This window comes from Lupinus angustifolius, chromosome LG12 (genome assembly GCF_001865875.1).
Source record: "Lupinus angustifolius cultivar Tanjil chromosome LG12, LupAngTanjil_v1.0, whole genome shotgun sequence".
Taxonomy (NCBI): Eukaryota; Viridiplantae; Streptophyta; class Magnoliopsida; order Fabales; family Fabaceae; genus Lupinus; species Lupinus angustifolius.
The window spans coordinates 13,809,746-13,826,348 of record NC_032020.1 but is presented as its reverse complement, the minus strand read 5'-3'; the positions used below and the strand labels follow the sequence as shown (position 1 = coordinate 13,826,348).

Below are 16,603 nucleotides of genomic sequence, written 5' to 3'. Positions count from 1 at the left end.
ATTATGACTATTTATATTATTCATCAAAGAAAAAGAGATTGATGATAACCAATTCCCAATGATTCTAGATGGGCCATCTTGCAATTTGTACTCCCAGCATTTTACATCATACTTGTATAACTTATTCATTAAGGAAAGATAGAGTAGTTTCATATTTTTCTTTCTTTTTATTTTCTTGTGCCTGTTTTTGTTTGAAATGAAGTTTATCAGATTTGGCATCAATAGTATAATTTTTCTATGACATTGAACTTATTATGATATTTTAACTTTGACCAAAAAGGCAACTCCATTTAGCTGTACATGTTCTCTTCTAAAACTATATATAATAATTTTTTATCTGCCACGTTATAACGCTAATGTCAGAATAAGGCAGTTTTGAAGAATAAAAATCTTTTTTATGAGTGAAAAAATAGTTTTTAATGACATCTAGTAATTCATAATAGATTGGAAATTTATTTACTCTTCATCTAATAATTTAAATTTATCATTACACCTCCTTAGAAATGATAGTTATGATTATTGTTATTAATAAAAGGAATGATATATGGCTATTAATAAAAGGAATGATATATGGCATTGAGTTAATATAGAAATTTATGTACTTGTGTAAGGCCACGTGGATGCCTTTTATTAACTCCAAAATTAAGAAGAAGAACACTCATTAAATTCTTTCGAACCTTACAATTCTCCTTCTCTACAATAATTCAACGTGAGAAACACGAAAGAAAAGTAGAAAACAATTATTCCATGGCTTCCAATGAAACCTCATCGTAAGTACTCACTACTCATCATACTCTTCCTTATCACTATTTACTCCTATCAATTTTTCAGTCAAAACCTTATAAGTTTCCACGAAAGTTCCAACAAAATTAAGTAAGTAAGCTAATTTGCTGACCTCATTTCTTTCCAAAGTAATCGCGAATTTTCTATGGCAGATTTGAGAGTAGCGAGATGCTAGCAACACTCGTGGCATCAACCCCGGTATTGGTAGAATCATGGAGGTTATGTGGCCAGGCCAACGCCTCCGCCCACCGGCGTTTCGTGACGGGCCGAATCGGCGGCGTGGTGTACGTTGCCTTTTCCGGTGTTCAAATGGTTTGTGGTGGATGGGACCCGAGTTGGAGGAAATTGGTGCCGTTGGAGAGTATCGGTGACGTGGCACTATTTTCTTCGTCGCGTTGGAAGAAGGAAGTGGAGGAGGATCCGGTGATGGTGCACGCTGGGATGCTCAATCTCTTTTCTTCCTTCTTTAACTCCTTCCACAACCAGGTTCGTTTCCAATAATCATATCATTATAACATATTAATGTTTGAGATTAAAATAATTTCAAGGTTTATGACTTTATGTTTTAACTTTGTAATTATTGATATTAAATAAGATTATTGATTAGGTTATTTTTTATAGACAGTTTTTAATCGGGTGGGGTGAAAAAATTGTGTATACTTGGGTGGTTTTAACCAACTGCTGATGCCTTTCTATGTCTGATTATTTGTTTTTAGTGTTAGGTTACATGCTAACATGCATTTTCTGATGTGCTGCATATTTTGCTTCTTGAAATACAAGTTAGGAAGGAGATTAACAAATGTCTTAAGACCATAAATTAATAATTTAATTATAAAAATATGCAAATAAATGAATACATTTACTATTTTAAAAATATTGAAGTCATAATCTTGAATACTTCAATAATATGATTAATATCTGTAGATTATTTTGATTAACCAACCTTATCTTATATTATTAGCATATTGTAGATGTGAGATAAAAGGCAGAGAGTACTGAGATAGTTTTGAAGAAGAATTCCGTTATATACATGTACAAAAACTGTATGACATATACAAAAATTGTGCATAAGTGTGGAGAAAATTATGCATGTACAATTTTTTTTAAAACTAAATACACATTTTATTCCTTTTATTTTTTAATCTTACCAATTTAGTTATTAAAAAAATACATAAGATTGTTCCAAGAAATTTCAAACGTGAATCAAAATAATCAATTTTAGTATAATTTGCAATATTTGGTATGGACTAATTTGACCCTAAAAAGGAATAATTTGACCTACATTTAAAATTTTTGGGGACTATTTTAGGTCTTTTCTTTTTTGAATGACTAAATTGATAACATCAAAAAAAAAATTAGATATTAAAATGAGTATTTACTATTATTTTTAATCATTTACAAAGTTACATGTACAGATGAACCCATGAATAAGGTCTTAGTATTGGCGTCCAAATTAATATATCTTCCTGTTAATTTCTTATCTAGCTACGAGAACGACTAATTTTTGTGGATTATCTAATTATAGCATAAATCAATACGTGAATGTGTACAAGGAATTTTTGTGGGGTATTATATTATTTTTTATTATAATCTTTTCTTTTTTTGGTTTAGTTTTCTTTTTATGGCCAAGGAATGGTTGTTGTCTTTTTTTGGTGTCTGGTCTCATCATGACCTTTTTTTCCATGAAGTTAGTGGGGCGTGCTTATTTGTGCTGTATGGAAGAAACGAACAAAAAAGAAAACAGAAAAAGTGAAGTGTAACAAAAATCTATATAACAAAACAAAAGGTTGAGACTGACACTGAATATATATTTCATCTTGCATTCCATCTCACTTTCACCCTTATTTATCATCAGGGTTCATGTATATTGTTTTAGTTAGTGGACTTGTGAAAATGAGGCTGATAGGGAAAATATAAAAAGAACAAAACACTACTTCATCCCTGCAAGAGTGCATCTAAAAACAACAGGAAGCCTTACCTTACCTTACCATAATGGGTGACAACAGCTATATCGTAAATTTGTCTATATGTATTTGATGGTATAAATAACCGATTACACGTTTGGATAAAATGTGAAGATTGTATTATGATCTGAAGTCAACATAAAATTTTATGAAATCTTTATGATAATGAAAATTTAGTATGCTGTTATGCCGTAACCCAAAAGTTGCTTTTCGTGTCCGTTTCTTTCATCGGGGTGGGGGCTGCTGCTTTTCTGTTTAATATCATTAATCATGTACGAAAAGCAAAGAACTTTGTTTCACTAGTGTGAAAAGTCCAGGATTAAAATAGCCTCTTAGTCTCAGACATGGGTCCCATACAAAGTTATCGTTATGTGCCAACAACCAAGGCATCTTAATTAGGGTACAACCTGTCCCATATCACAATCATGGAACAAAGATGATATGCGCCAAAGATATTTCATTCTTTGTGAAGAGTTAATTAGATATTATCATATGAACAAAATTAAATATTAAAAAAATAAAAAGTGATATTTTGATTAACCTGAGATAAGTATGAGATAGAGAAATGATATTTGCCTTAAACATGTGTCACTCTTTTTATTGGTTTATTGATTTAAGTTATTGATAAATAAATTGAGAAATTATATTTTGTGACCAACTAAACAAAATAGCACCAGGTGAGAAAACATATACTGGCCGCTTGATTAGTGGGTCAAAACTTTCTATTAGACATCATGGAAGGGTATTACATTCCAATTTAAAATGTTACTTTATGTAACAGTTGTTCCCATCATCAACCAAAGCATATAATGGTAAAAAGTATAAACAAATTAAGATAAGAGTGGGATCAATTTTCAGAGTCAATAGTAGAAATTCAAAGAAAATGATAGATATTAAAACTTCCATTATTCTCGTTCAATGCCTTCATGATTAAACTTTTCAGGAATTTGTCATTACCAACACTGGTTGACTGGTGAAATGAAACCCTGAAGAAATCATTTTTAATTCTTCTGGTTGCATTTTATTCGTTATTTTATTTGTTTTTCCCATTCCAGGTCAGAGAGAAAGAAATCAAAGATTTATTTTACTAAATTTTCACAGACCAATAGATCAACATGACTTTAAGATTTAGAAATGAAAATATAAAAGCATGTTGAAGGTTAAATCCAACTTTTCATAAAGCAACCTGTTTATCTTGGACTTCATTATCACATCCCAGAAAGTTGAATGCTCTTCATATCTTTCTGTTATGCCAAAGCAGGGGACAATGACCCAAATTGTCCACACTGGCCAACCTAGTACCTACCTTGGAAAAATTGAACAAAAATAGTTCACAACTCACAACTCACGGGATCAATTTTCAGCAACCTTTAGACGTGAAAGAGGAAAGTGTTCCATCTTCACAATTAAGGCACAATAAGTGTATAATGCAACCATTTCTTTTAAAAAAATTGATCACTATTCAGACCTTATGATTTATTTTCCTAGGACATAAGATCATAAAAGGGCAATCACATGAGCCTCCAACTTAATGGGATCTAGGAATGATAAATGTATGTAGTCTTACCTCTCAAACAGAGAGGATGTTTTCATAATTTAAACTCATGACCTCATATGGTCACTAAACAACCGCCTGATCATTGCGTTAAACTCATGAAATTTGAAAAGCTTTTGATACAATAGAAAAAAATTGTTTCTTAGAGTCTTATTCCCAACCTGTTGAAAATAATGTTATACCATTCAGATGCAGGAAATAGTAGGAAATGCAGACACCAAATCAGTTGTTATCACAGGCCACTCCATTGGAGGAGCCACTGCCTCTCTATGTACCCTTTGGCTTCTATCATACCTCCAATCCATATCTTCCAATGTCTCAGTCTTGTGCATCACTTTTGGCTCACCATTGCTAGGGAACAAGTCCTTTTCCAATGCCATTCTCAGAGAAAGATGGGGAGGCAACTTCTGCCATGTGGTCTCAGAGCATGACATAATGCCAAGGCTACTCTTTGCACCTATAACTATAACCCCGCTCACTGCTCAGTTAAACTTCCTGCTTCAGTTTTGGCACTTGTCCATGACTTCCCCAGACTTAGGGAAGTTTGCAATTCAAATATCTGACAAAGAGAAAGCTGAGTTGTTCAATGCTGTAATGAATTACTTGGAAGCAGCAGCAACACAAGATGGAGAAGCTTCTTTGCCAATTTTATTTCACCCTTTTGGAAGCTACTTTTTTGTTTCAGAAGAAGGATCAGTGTGTGTGGATAGTCCAGCCACAATTATAAAGATGATGCAATTGATGCTTTCAACAAGTTCCCCAGCTTGTAGTATTGAGGACCATCTGAGGTATGGAGATTATGTTAACAAAGTGTCTATGCAATTCTTGCTTCAGAGAAACTCCATGCAGAGGAACATTCCTGACTCAAGTTATGAAGCTGGATTTGAACTGGCCATCCAGTCTTGTGGGATAGCAAACCAGGTAATTTCCCGATCTTGACTCTAGGTTTTCTTCCTTTTTGTTAACTTGTATACACCAAAATTCTAACCTATTAATCATTTTTCATTAATATTTATAAGACTGATACATTGCTTTTTAATTAATTTTTTATATTCAAAACTTTTAAAGGAAACGTTGAAAACAGAACAATTTTGTTTACCAAATTTTCACAAATTTCCACAAAAATCAGCACAATATTTGCATCATTATAAATAGAACTAAATTAATAAAATAACAAACCGAATTTCATGTTTAGCTACAAATGATTTATAGTTTCTAGACAAATGCTAATCACACACTTTTTACACACTCTTTATGCAAGACTCATTAAATCACACGCATCTTCTCTCTACTTAGTAGATGGCACATTAAATCTTGTCAAATAATATTTAACAACTGTACTGAAAAGAGTGTGTGAAAGAGTCTATTGCTGGCATTACTTTCTTATCTATGGGAAAAAGGTGATTCCATTAAACAAATTATGTGATGTAAACAACAGGAAGACTCAGCTATAATGGATGTCAAGGAATGCCTAAAGACAGCCAGGAGAACCGGTCCTTCACCAACTCTAAATGCAGCAAGCCTAGCAGTTGCCTTATCCAAGGTTGCACCATACAGAGCCCAAATAGAATGGTACAAAAGTTGGTGTGATGAGCAAGATGAACAAATGGGGTATTATGACTCATTCAAGAGCCGGGGTTCTTCAAAGAAGGAAATGAGAATCAATATGAACCGTGTAAAACTTGCCAAGTTTTGGAATGGTGTGATTGACAAGTTGGAAACGAATGACCTGCCTCGGGATTTTAACAATCGAGCTAAGTGGGTCAATGCTTCACATTCCTATAAGCTAGTGGTTGAGCCATTAGATATTGCTGAGTATTATGGTAAAGGGTTGCATATAAAAAAGGGTCATTACATGCAGCATGGTAGAGAGAAAAGGTATGAGATTTTTGATAAGTGGTGGAAGGATAAAACGGTTAGAAGTGGTGAGGAAAATAGTAATGACAGGAGCCAGTTTGCAAGTTTGACTCAAGATTCATGCTTTTGGGCTAGGGTAGAAGAAGCAAGGGACTGGTTGAGTAATGTTAGAAGTGAGAGGGACACAAACAAGTTGGCAGTGTTGTGGGATGAAATTGAGAAATTTGAGAAGTATGCTGTGAAATTAATTGAAAATATGGAGGTGTCTAAAGATGTTCTAGGTAGGAACTCGAGTTATAGCATATGGGTGGAGGATTTAAGAGAACTGAAACATATAAAAGCAAAGGTGCAGATGTTTTCTCATCAATGTACCCGTTTTCTGGATGGGGAAGTAGCTCCTTAGCATGTAATGTGATTTGGAATAATTAAGCTAAACTCATTGTAAGCATATTTGTATAATACGTTAAGAATTGCTTCGTCTTCAAAATAACTAGTTTCGCTTATGACTTTCTGCTATTTATAACTCGAGTTCTCAAAATTTGCAGAAACATGGAGAACCGCTTGTTCTCCTTAAGGTGTCTCAGTATCTGCGGCACAATGGCAACATGAAAGAAGTACTCAAAATATCTCACCCTTCCCCTTTTAATCAATTTCTCTATTTAATGAGCTTAAGCATTCAACACTCTCTCAAATTCACTACTAAATTCATCTAAATCAATTACACTATTTTCTTCTGTCATCAGGTTTCCAAGTTCTATATTCAGTTCTGCAATCTTTTTTAGTAGTTTCTCTCCCTTATCAGGTAACATAGAAACCATTGCCTACATAGATAGCATCAACATTTGCCTATTTTTCAATTGCAGTATTAGAAATGAATGCAACAGACGTAATTGATCTATTTCTTTAATTGGTTTTAGAACAAAGTATCGAGAGTACGTCCATATCCCTTCTACCAAAGTTGCACTAGGAGTATTAGTCATATGCCTCTTCGCTATGAGGATGAATTTTTTATTGGAAATCAAGATATTGTACAGCATGACAATGAGAATGAGACCAAAATATGAAGTTAATTGTATGAGCCTTACTATTGTTGCTATGCAATCGATGCTTGTCATAACTTATCACCAGTCCATTAAGAAAAGAGAAGTGTACCGTATTTGTGAGTGTTTGATATAGCCGGTTAATTCTATCCTTAATTTCTGATTTGGACAATTCACCAGCATTACCAGGGGAAGAGCCTTTTTTGGTCAAGTTCACATCCTTCGGATTAAGTGCAAACTCAGCTCTAGTTTAGCACAAAAGTAAAAGAAAAAAAAATCAAATTGTTGACGATCATGTTTTTCATGCAAATAAATGACAGTGTAAGCATCAATACCAAAATACACTTAATCCGTTGACGATATGCACGGTCAAAACTTTGATTGTCCGTACTGTAAAAAACAAATAATGACAGTTCTTTAGAAACAAAATAATAGAATACATTCGTCAAGGAAGGTCAAATAGTAAATTAAAAGAAGCACTAGTATTATATAACATTTCAAGAAATAATAATTTAAAGAACATTAAAGGATGAATAACATAAAAAGAGAACGTGAACAGTTAAATTTAGTCAGATTGGATCTTGTAGAACTCCACTTTTTAATGTATAAAAAGGCTATCTAGTGCTCGAAACTACTACTAGTGAAATTTGGGAGGGTTGATATAAGTGTTATAAAAGGTTCACAGGGGGCACTTTAATCAAGCAGCTTATATAATAAAAGCTTAAGGCATGAAAACCTTTAGTACCAAATTTGGCTGAAGAAAACAAGAATAGAGCAAATACAAAAAGCTCAAGCGAGGAGGCAAGATATAGTATTTAGCTCAGAAGCCACTTGGACGAAAATAACAAAATTATCATATATTCAAGCAAAACAAAAAAGAGATATCACTTCACAAGAGATTAAACAAAACAAATATGCAAATCACACCCTAATGTTTGTCCCCTGTTCAAGTTAAACCATCTCTCAATCAAAAATGTTAAATTTAACTGAGACAATCATGTGCTAATCACGTTACCATTCTAATGGATAAGTATGCCCTCTTTTGTTTTAGAAATTTCTCAGGCAAATATATCTACCAAATAATAGGTTTAGGCTTCAGGAAAATTGAGGAAGCATGTTAACGTATATTTCTAAATTAGGAATATGTAGTCTGGGTGGTGTAGTTGGTTATCACGCTAGTCTCACACACTAGAGGTCCCCGGTTCGAACCCGGGCTCAGACAATTGATTTTTATTAAATTTAAATTCAAAGGAAAACGATCTGTTCTAATAAGCGTTAGTCCTAAGCCACCAACTTAAGAATATCAAAAAAATATAGGAGCTCCAAGGCCTTCTTGGAAATCCTGAAATAAAAAACAGTTGGTATAGGATAGAAGAATTTAGGGGATTAAAAATGTTACTAATTTAACCATGTCAAACACTTACATTAACAACCCTTGGTCTGTCACTTGGTTTTGTTGTGCCATCAATCCGTAGAAACTAGAAAGTCATAACCTTTGGATATTAGGCACTCCTATAAATAAGTAGCAGAATCCCTCAATCAAGGTTCAGCATACAAATGAGAGGATGACAAAAAATTGTATTTGAAACTTCTCATACTTTTTTATTATACAGAATAAAATTGGAAATTTTGTCAACAAAAAATGAGTTCTTTTTACGAGCATAGTATGCTGATAAATCCATGGACCTAGAAATTCATCTCAAATAAACGAACCTTCTCAAATCGCTTCTCTTAAGAACTAAAAAAATTGTGCTAAAGTAATAATGGAACCACTCCTCACATAAATCTAGCTGCAATCGTAAACCAACATCATAGAGCAAATATGGCCTTTCAAGTTCGCAGAAAAAATAGTTGAAATAAATTCAAGTAAAGGAAATAAGTTCCAAACAAACCTGAATAAGATTAAGCATCTTGCGAGTCTGAGAAAAGATAAGCACAATATGCCCATCTGGGATCAAATTATCCTATGCCAAATAACATTCACTATATCATCATTTAAACTAGGAACATACTAACATCCAAATATAAATTCCATGTCATTAGCATTTACCAATAATGCCATAATGAACAAAATTTTGCATGACACATCACTGTCATCTTTAAATTTATCTGTGTCTGCAACATCTGCAATATGCATTGCCAATTTTTATGTAATATTATCCTCTTCTGGCTTTAGCATTGAGTCCATCCCTTCCAACACATCCTCAGCTGCCCGCTTTGTCAACAAAAGTGGATGACCACATGTTTTCTTCAAAATCTGCTCCAAAGATTTTCAATATATAAGGTGAAAATAAAGGCCAACATTACGAATAAATGGGAATATAAAACATAAGAAAACAGCCAAAGGGCACCCAACGGTAAGCCATCAATATATAAGGGGATGATCACGTGTTTTTTGGACTGATGATGTGTGGTCTAGGGGGATTAAGTGGAGAAGGAACCCATTTGGTAGAGAAGTAACTTTGACTTTGATTAACGAATTGATTCATAATCACAAATGCAAGAAATACACATTGGATAGTTGGAGGTGGGACTTAGACGCCTCAAGTGGCTATGTTGTTAAATCGTCCTATTTGGCTCAAGTGAATCAAATTCATTCACCTCTAGGTAGCACTTTATATAAATGTTGGATAAACTGTGTGCCTTCAAATATCTCTTGTTTTGTTTGGAAGCTGATTAGAAAACGACTTGCGACTAAGGATGAGTTATTTAAAAGGAACATAATTGTGAGAGTAGATGATATGACTTGTGTTCTTTGCAACCTTCATGTGGAGTCGATTGATCATTTATTCAGTACTTGTGATTTTGTATCAAATGTGTGGAAAAGTTTATACTCCTGGTTACATATTCAAGTTCAGGCTCCCCTACTATTGTCGAGTTTTTAATCTCCATGATTATCTTATTGGCTCTCAAGTTGTCAAAGTGTGGATGGAGGATGTTGTGGTTTACTGTGGTGTAGTCCATCTGGACTATAAGGAATGAAACTATCTTTATGGACAAAGAAGTGAGTTATGCTCAATTAATGGATAAGATTCAAACTAAATCTTGGATTAATTTAGCTTGTAAAAAGATCACTTCTTGATCTTCCATGCATTGGGCGGACACCCCTTGTGCTCTGTTTTAATACAATTTCTTATCGGAAAAAAAATACTGAGAGAACAATCTCACTCCTAAAAAGTGCTTCATAAAGATGTACATGTTATCAAAACTAAACAAGACTATCATATCAAAACAAGTTCACATTAGTCTAAAAAAGGCATTGTATCAAGCTTCCACTTGGTGAGATCATGAGGAGGGTAAATCTAGGTAGCTTAACCCCCACAAGTTGAGAGGTTGTTCCTAAAACTTATGACCTATAGAAAACAAGGAAGTAATAGTCTTATCTTTGTCCCAAGGCTCACCCTCAAATGAAAAACAATAAACAATTACGTCTATAACCTGAATATTGTTCAATCGAAGCCACATGATAATTTCGTGCTTTTGAGTAGAGGTGTCAAAATGGGCTACTCGGATGGGTTTGGGCTAGCCCATATCGGTTTCGGGCTAAATTGGATCGGGCTAAAAAGTCTGGATAAATTTATGTATATCAAATTGTAGCCCAAACCCGCCCTAAGCGGGTTGCGGGTTATGTCGAGCCGACCCGCATAATATTAAGAAAATTATTTAAATTTTAACTTATTTAATCTAATGTCTTATTTTTGAGTTAAGACGTGAAGTCCACATATATAATTTTTAACATAATTCATTTATTAAATATCTCATTTTATTGAACTTTCAATCTATAACACAATATAATTTGGACTACACTATAATATATAAACTATTACACACTATAATTTTTTTTTATGTTCTTTATTAACACTTTTATTATGAACTATTATATTAAATTTGGTTGTGTGGAGTTCTCTATGAGAAAAAAATATGTTATCTTTTAGTTTTGATGTAAAAATTATTTTCTGTATTATATTTTTGTCTAAAAATTAAATCTAATTAGATACATAAATTTATATGGTTTAATGTCTTATAATTTGATACATAAATTTTTATTGGGCTTAAAAATATATTATGCAAAATATGAAAAACAATATAATATCTAACTTTATAACATTATTGAAATTTATAAATATTTATGAAATAGACATTACTCTATTTTTATTCAAAGTTCATAACATAATATTTATTATCTATTTTTTAATTATAAGTTGTTTTGTAAAATAATTTTTACTTAAGGCTTATTACCAATCCAAATGTTCCAAAAAAGATTAAAAATAAGGAAAAGTGGGTAGCCCGAGCCCACCCGGGTAAGCCCATCCCGAACCTGGTTTTCATATAGTCTGGCAGGGCTAAAAAATCCAAATGCAATAAAAAGTGTCTAAAATAATATCAAAGTCCTATAAATTTTTGGGCTTTTACAAGTTTGGACCTACATGTTTTGACACATCGAGAGAGTTTTGATGTTGTTTTCTCATATTTGGTTGAAATTAGACGTCTTAAGAAGTACGGCTGAATACGATCTCTTAGCTCCTATTGAAAAAGGGTCAACAAACATTGCTTAAGTTAATTTCTATTATTAATTGAGGATGAGATGAGAGAACACTATATTAATCAAAGACCGGCATACATTCCTTGTTTCAGCTGTAAAAAAACTTCAGTTATGGACTTATGGCTTTAGATGACAAATAGTATTGTTTTAGATTGTTGATTTGATCTCATATTCAAATGCTGCACACAATTAAAAGAGTATGATGGAATGTTTTCTACTTATTCACATTCTCTCTTTTTTTGGTGTTTTATTGTCACCAAGTAATTCAGGGCAGCAAAAATTGAACAAGGCCCATAACTCCTGATAGAATGTTTTTAGTATAAAAGACATTAAACATGATAGCATATAATCTGTAGTTTATATAATAACCAATCTTAAGAAACAAATATGTCACTGTTGTTAAAATAGTTGAGTTTTTGTTAGTTGGTTAGTTAATTTGGTTAAGATAGTTAGTGTTTTCTTTTTTATAGTTTAATGTAACTTTATAAAATTCAATTCAATAACATTTCTCATTCTTTCGTTTCATCAAGAAGATTTCAAGTATGACTTATACCATTTTAATAACTATAAATAAGATCATAATCATCAAAATACCTTGAGATTATTTTGCAATGGTGTGCCACTGATAATAATGCGATAGACGCTTGGTATTTCTAGTAAACTTGTAGCTCTGTGTGTGCTTGGATTCTTTATAAGATGACCCTATATAGTTTAGAACCAATTGGAGAAAAGAATTTTACACTAAAAAAATAATTAACTTCACTGTTTATATAGATTTCAACACACTAAATCAGCAACATGATCAATTTCATAAGATTTTGTAGATCACATGAAAAATACAAGATCTGCATGTAATCAAGATCTTTACCTCATCGAGGATCATAGAATTTCAAGTTGGACCATCTTCACTCTCATCAAAATAATTGTTCCCCTGTAGGGACTTAGTGTTGTTGCGGACAATATCATTGGTCGTAAGAAGAAAACCTTTATCCTAAAGAGAAAACACTACTAATATTATTAAAGGTTAATACACAGAAGATAAAATAAAAATGTCCAAATACCATCCATCTATCCTCCCACAATCAGGTAAAACCTTCACTGAAATCTGAACCAAATTCAAATAAATACCTGAAGAATGGACTTAAGTTGATATTCTCTGGCTTTAGCAGAAGTTCCACAATATCTGCAGAACTTCCCTCTTCACTACGAATAGGATTTCTCTTGGGTACCGGAGAATGAGGGATGAATTTTTTGAAGTTATTTAATTCAAAAATAAATTAAAATCTGAATCATTAAGAATTTAATTTTATCACGTGTAATGATATAAACTATGTATTGATTTCTCGTATAATGGAGAGGACCTACACTCCTTCACTACCTATATTTTGAATTTTTGGTTGGCAAGACTCTATCTGCTATAGCACAATGTACATAGTCTATGAGTTTATGTTTTTTTAGAAAAATATTTAATATTTAAATTTTAACTTAAGTATATTTTTTTGATTAATCGTACATAAAACATGGAATAACACAAATTATGAAATAACTCCCCTTAATATCACCTGTTACATGGTAACTTGACCAAAATTGTTATCTAAACAAAAAAAACTTGATCATGCTTCATTATAATAGGTCAGTGATAAATAAGAGTTGCACCAAAAATGTAACTTAACCCATAAATTCAATTATCAATTAGTGACTGTGGAGGCATTGTTGATCAAACAATTTTTCTTACATATGTTAACCTCATTATTATTACTATAACCTATTTTGTCTATATTATTATTCTTCAAATTTTTGATATAAAATTATAGAGATGAATATTCTTGATTGCTTTATCTTTTTCATTTGTAATTTTTTGGGAATCAAACTAGTAATTATTTTAAATAAAAAGGTAAATACTATCATTATTCTCCATTGAAAATTAAATGATATTACACTTACAAAGTGCCAAAAGTATAATTTGAGATTCTAGAAAAACTGTATTTTCAAGTTTATTTAGCTTGAAAATTATTATTTGTACATTTGAAATCAACATAACATTAACGATAAACTTTACATACTTTTTTTCCTTGTATTTTCACTTATAGATTCACTCAATCTAACAAAAACTCCTCCTTATCTTCACACATGATATTATTTTTCGGTAGTAGTTTTCTGTCATACAAAAGATATTTTCCCTGTATAGTTACTACATGTTCACACACAAAAATAGAACTGTTCCTAATGCCTAAGTTTTTAGCAAAACTTAGAAGTCATGCTTAGGTGTTGATGTTACATCAAATTGTTGCATTCTTTGCGACTCGATTTTTAAAGATTAAGGAAATAAAGCAGAAATCTTAAAAACTATGAAATTCAATTGTAAGGTCTTTGAAGCTTTCTCTTTTCTTCCCTTTAGAAAATCAGTAAGTCATAAAGAGATTCAAGAACAAGAATAATAGAAGAAATGCAATGTCCTCTATCATAAACAAGCAAACTGCATGGAGGAAGGGATAAATAAAAAAGGAAAGAATATGATAAACTTGTATTTAAAGAAATATCAGACAATAATACATCCTTAGAATCCAGCAAAAAGAAAAAGAAGAAAGAAAGAAATTGAAAGAGTTAAGAGAAAGAAGACATATAGTTTTTGTTATTAATCTTGAAATTAATTCTGCATAATGGCAAAGTGAAGAGTATATATATCTAATGAAGATTTGGTGTTAGAATCAGTCATCTTTTCTTTTCTTGTCATTTCTCCTACCGAGTTTAACAACTTTTTTATGATTGGCTAAGGTTTGAGGTGGTGTTACCTTCATCAGCTAAGGCTCATTGTTTACATCACCCTCTACAAGTAAAGGGTAGTGTACCCAAAGGTGCTTGTTCTGCTTTTTGGATGGCTAGTATTTGGTTTTTATGGCAGTGTATGAACGAGTAATCTTTAACAACAAGAGGAAGGGTGTGGAGGAGCTGTTGAATAAGATAAAATTCAAATCTTGGTTTTGGATCAAATTTAAATTAAAAAATATTTCTATATTTTAATTTGAATGAGTCTCTAATCCAATTTTGAGTTTAGGTTGCTATTGTTAAGTTCTCTTCTATGTTTCTTAGGTGAGTGTTGTTTTGTGCTTGGTTTCTTCTTGGTGTTCTTGTCCTTTGGTTTCAACTATTGTAATTTTGTGTATTGTTAATAAAAATTTCACTTACCAAACACATTAAGTAAATGTAAAAAAAGTAAAATATAAACTACAAACCTAACTACTATAACAAAAAATATCTAACAAGAAAATAACAAATCATTGTAACCTATACATAAGTGTATATTGCTGCAATACATAGAACAACATGGGCATATATTTAACAGATATTCCCAACAAATAGAAATAAGGTACATAATCTGAACCCAACGAGTTCAGTTGTCAAATTCTCATTTCTTTATAAATTATACAAACAAAGCCATATCAAAAGTCTCCAAGTCTCCCTAAAACTGTAAAGAAAAAAGATGAGTTTCAATGAAAAGTATCATCTACAATTCTATATTCTGTCAATGGTGTATATATGACACAAATCCCACATATATTCTAACAAACCTTATTCAGAAGGTGCGAGTATTTATGCTTTGCATTGGTTCAACGATTTGAAGCAGGGTCACCATAAGGAAGATCATGATCTGCAATTACCACACAGGGCAACCCAAAAATAACATGAACAAGATATAAAAAGAAATGGGCATTCAACTTCCCTGGTATATAACATTGTCATGAGTTTCTTGTGTTGAAAGTAAAACCCACAATTTCCAATAATTAGAATGAATCATATAATATTTCATATGACTAGGTTATTGATCTTGCTAGAGGCATTTCACTCTCATGAGAAGCAATAGAAGATACTCTATTTAATTCACCACCTTTTGATGATTGACATGCACCTTCCACATCCACGTTCTCACCTGCATTTACAGAACCCCCATTATTATTTCTTCCTCCACCACCATTACCATTATTGGCAACTCTAACTCCTCTATATCCACAACACCTTGAGAAGACTCTATATAAGAAGGTGAAAAACCAAAATGCCCATGGTAGACAAACCAATGAAACACCAAGAACGGGTAACCATGATGCAGTTTCTGATTCAGGAAGGACCATATATGCCACAAGGCATGCTCCTCCTGCCAAAATGGAAATGAACAAAAAACATGTGATCAGCCATATGAACGTGCGTCCGGAACTAGGATCAGACACAGGCATTTGTGTCACAACAAATTATGGTGTCAAATAATATTAAACGATGATCAAATATATGAAGCTTGGATCATGATTTCATGTATATAATCACCCATTTTATTTCAAGCAAAATGGGTTAATTAGCTATTGAGAAGAAGGTTTCATTTGGGGTTGATTTTGCCTTAGTTTTTGTTTATTTTTATTTGATTTTGCTTTGTGATGTTGTTGCAATGAAGCCTGAAAATGGGAATTTCTCAAATGGTAGAGATATTCAGAAGTTTGTTCATCTATAACGTGGCGAATGTTAGGAACAAATACGTGCAAGCGAGAGAGAAACGGGTTCGATTTATGGTTATCCAAGTTGGGGTGGGTTCGTACTTCGTTTGTTACATTGTGCTACTAATTCACATTTCTATAGCTAAACTCGTGCATGCAAAAATACTATTCCAAAAAATATATATTTTTCCTTAACATCTTTAAAAAAAGATGTTAAGTTGATTTTTTCAACGAAATAAAATCTATATTTTTAAAATATTGTCAATTTCAATATTCTATGGTAATATTGTCTTTAGATTTACATAAAAATATATCATACTAATGATTCTTTTTATATTGTTTATACTATATTTATTCTCACTGAAAGGCAACAATGGAAT

General features: G+C 32.2%; 2 protein-coding genes, 1 non-coding gene and 1 pseudogene across 3 annotated transcripts; 2 read left to right on the top strand and 2 right to left on the bottom strand.

The window, feature by feature from the left end:
- On the top strand, positions 645-6,662 carry LOC109362676 (lipase-like PAD4). The gene is made up of 4 exons (XM_019608640.1): positions 645-770; positions 936-1,269; positions 4,492-5,223; positions 5,741-6,662. The coding sequence occupies exons 1-4, from the start codon at positions 748-750 to the stop codon at positions 6,560-6,562; spliced, it is 1,911 nt and encodes a 636-aa protein (XP_019464185.1). The 5' UTR covers positions 645-747; the 3' UTR covers positions 6,563-6,662.
- On the top strand, positions 8,348-8,421 carry TRNAV-CAC. The gene has a single exon. It is a non-coding gene; the product is annotated as a tRNA-Val (tRNA).
- Positions 11,965-13,453, bottom strand: LOC109361908 (annotated as a pseudogene).
- Positions 15,555-15,971, bottom strand: LOC109361907. Its single transcript, XM_019607434.1, has one exon. It carries the CDS (start codon positions 15,969-15,971, stop codon positions 15,555-15,557), a length of 417 nt encoding a protein of 138 aa, XP_019462979.1.

What these genes read in the sequence shown, in the direction of transcription:
- LOC109362676 (XM_019608640.1), top strand. Translation starts at nt 748, where the DNA reads ATGGCTTCCAATGAAACCTCATC. An exon ending in GCTTCCAATGAAACCTCATC is followed by an intron (nt 771 to 935) that starts GTAAGTACTCAC and finishes TTTCTATGGCAG; the next exon opens with ATTTGAGAGTAGCGAGATGC. An exon ending in TTAACTCCTTCCACAACCAG is followed by an intron (nt 1,270 to 4,491) that starts GTTCGTTTCCAA and finishes TATACCATTCAG; the next exon opens with ATGCAGGAAATAGTAGGAAA.
- LOC109361907 (XM_019607434.1), bottom strand. Translation starts at nt 15,971, where the DNA reads ATGCCTGTGTCTGATCCTAGTTCCGGACGCACGTTCATATGGCTGATC.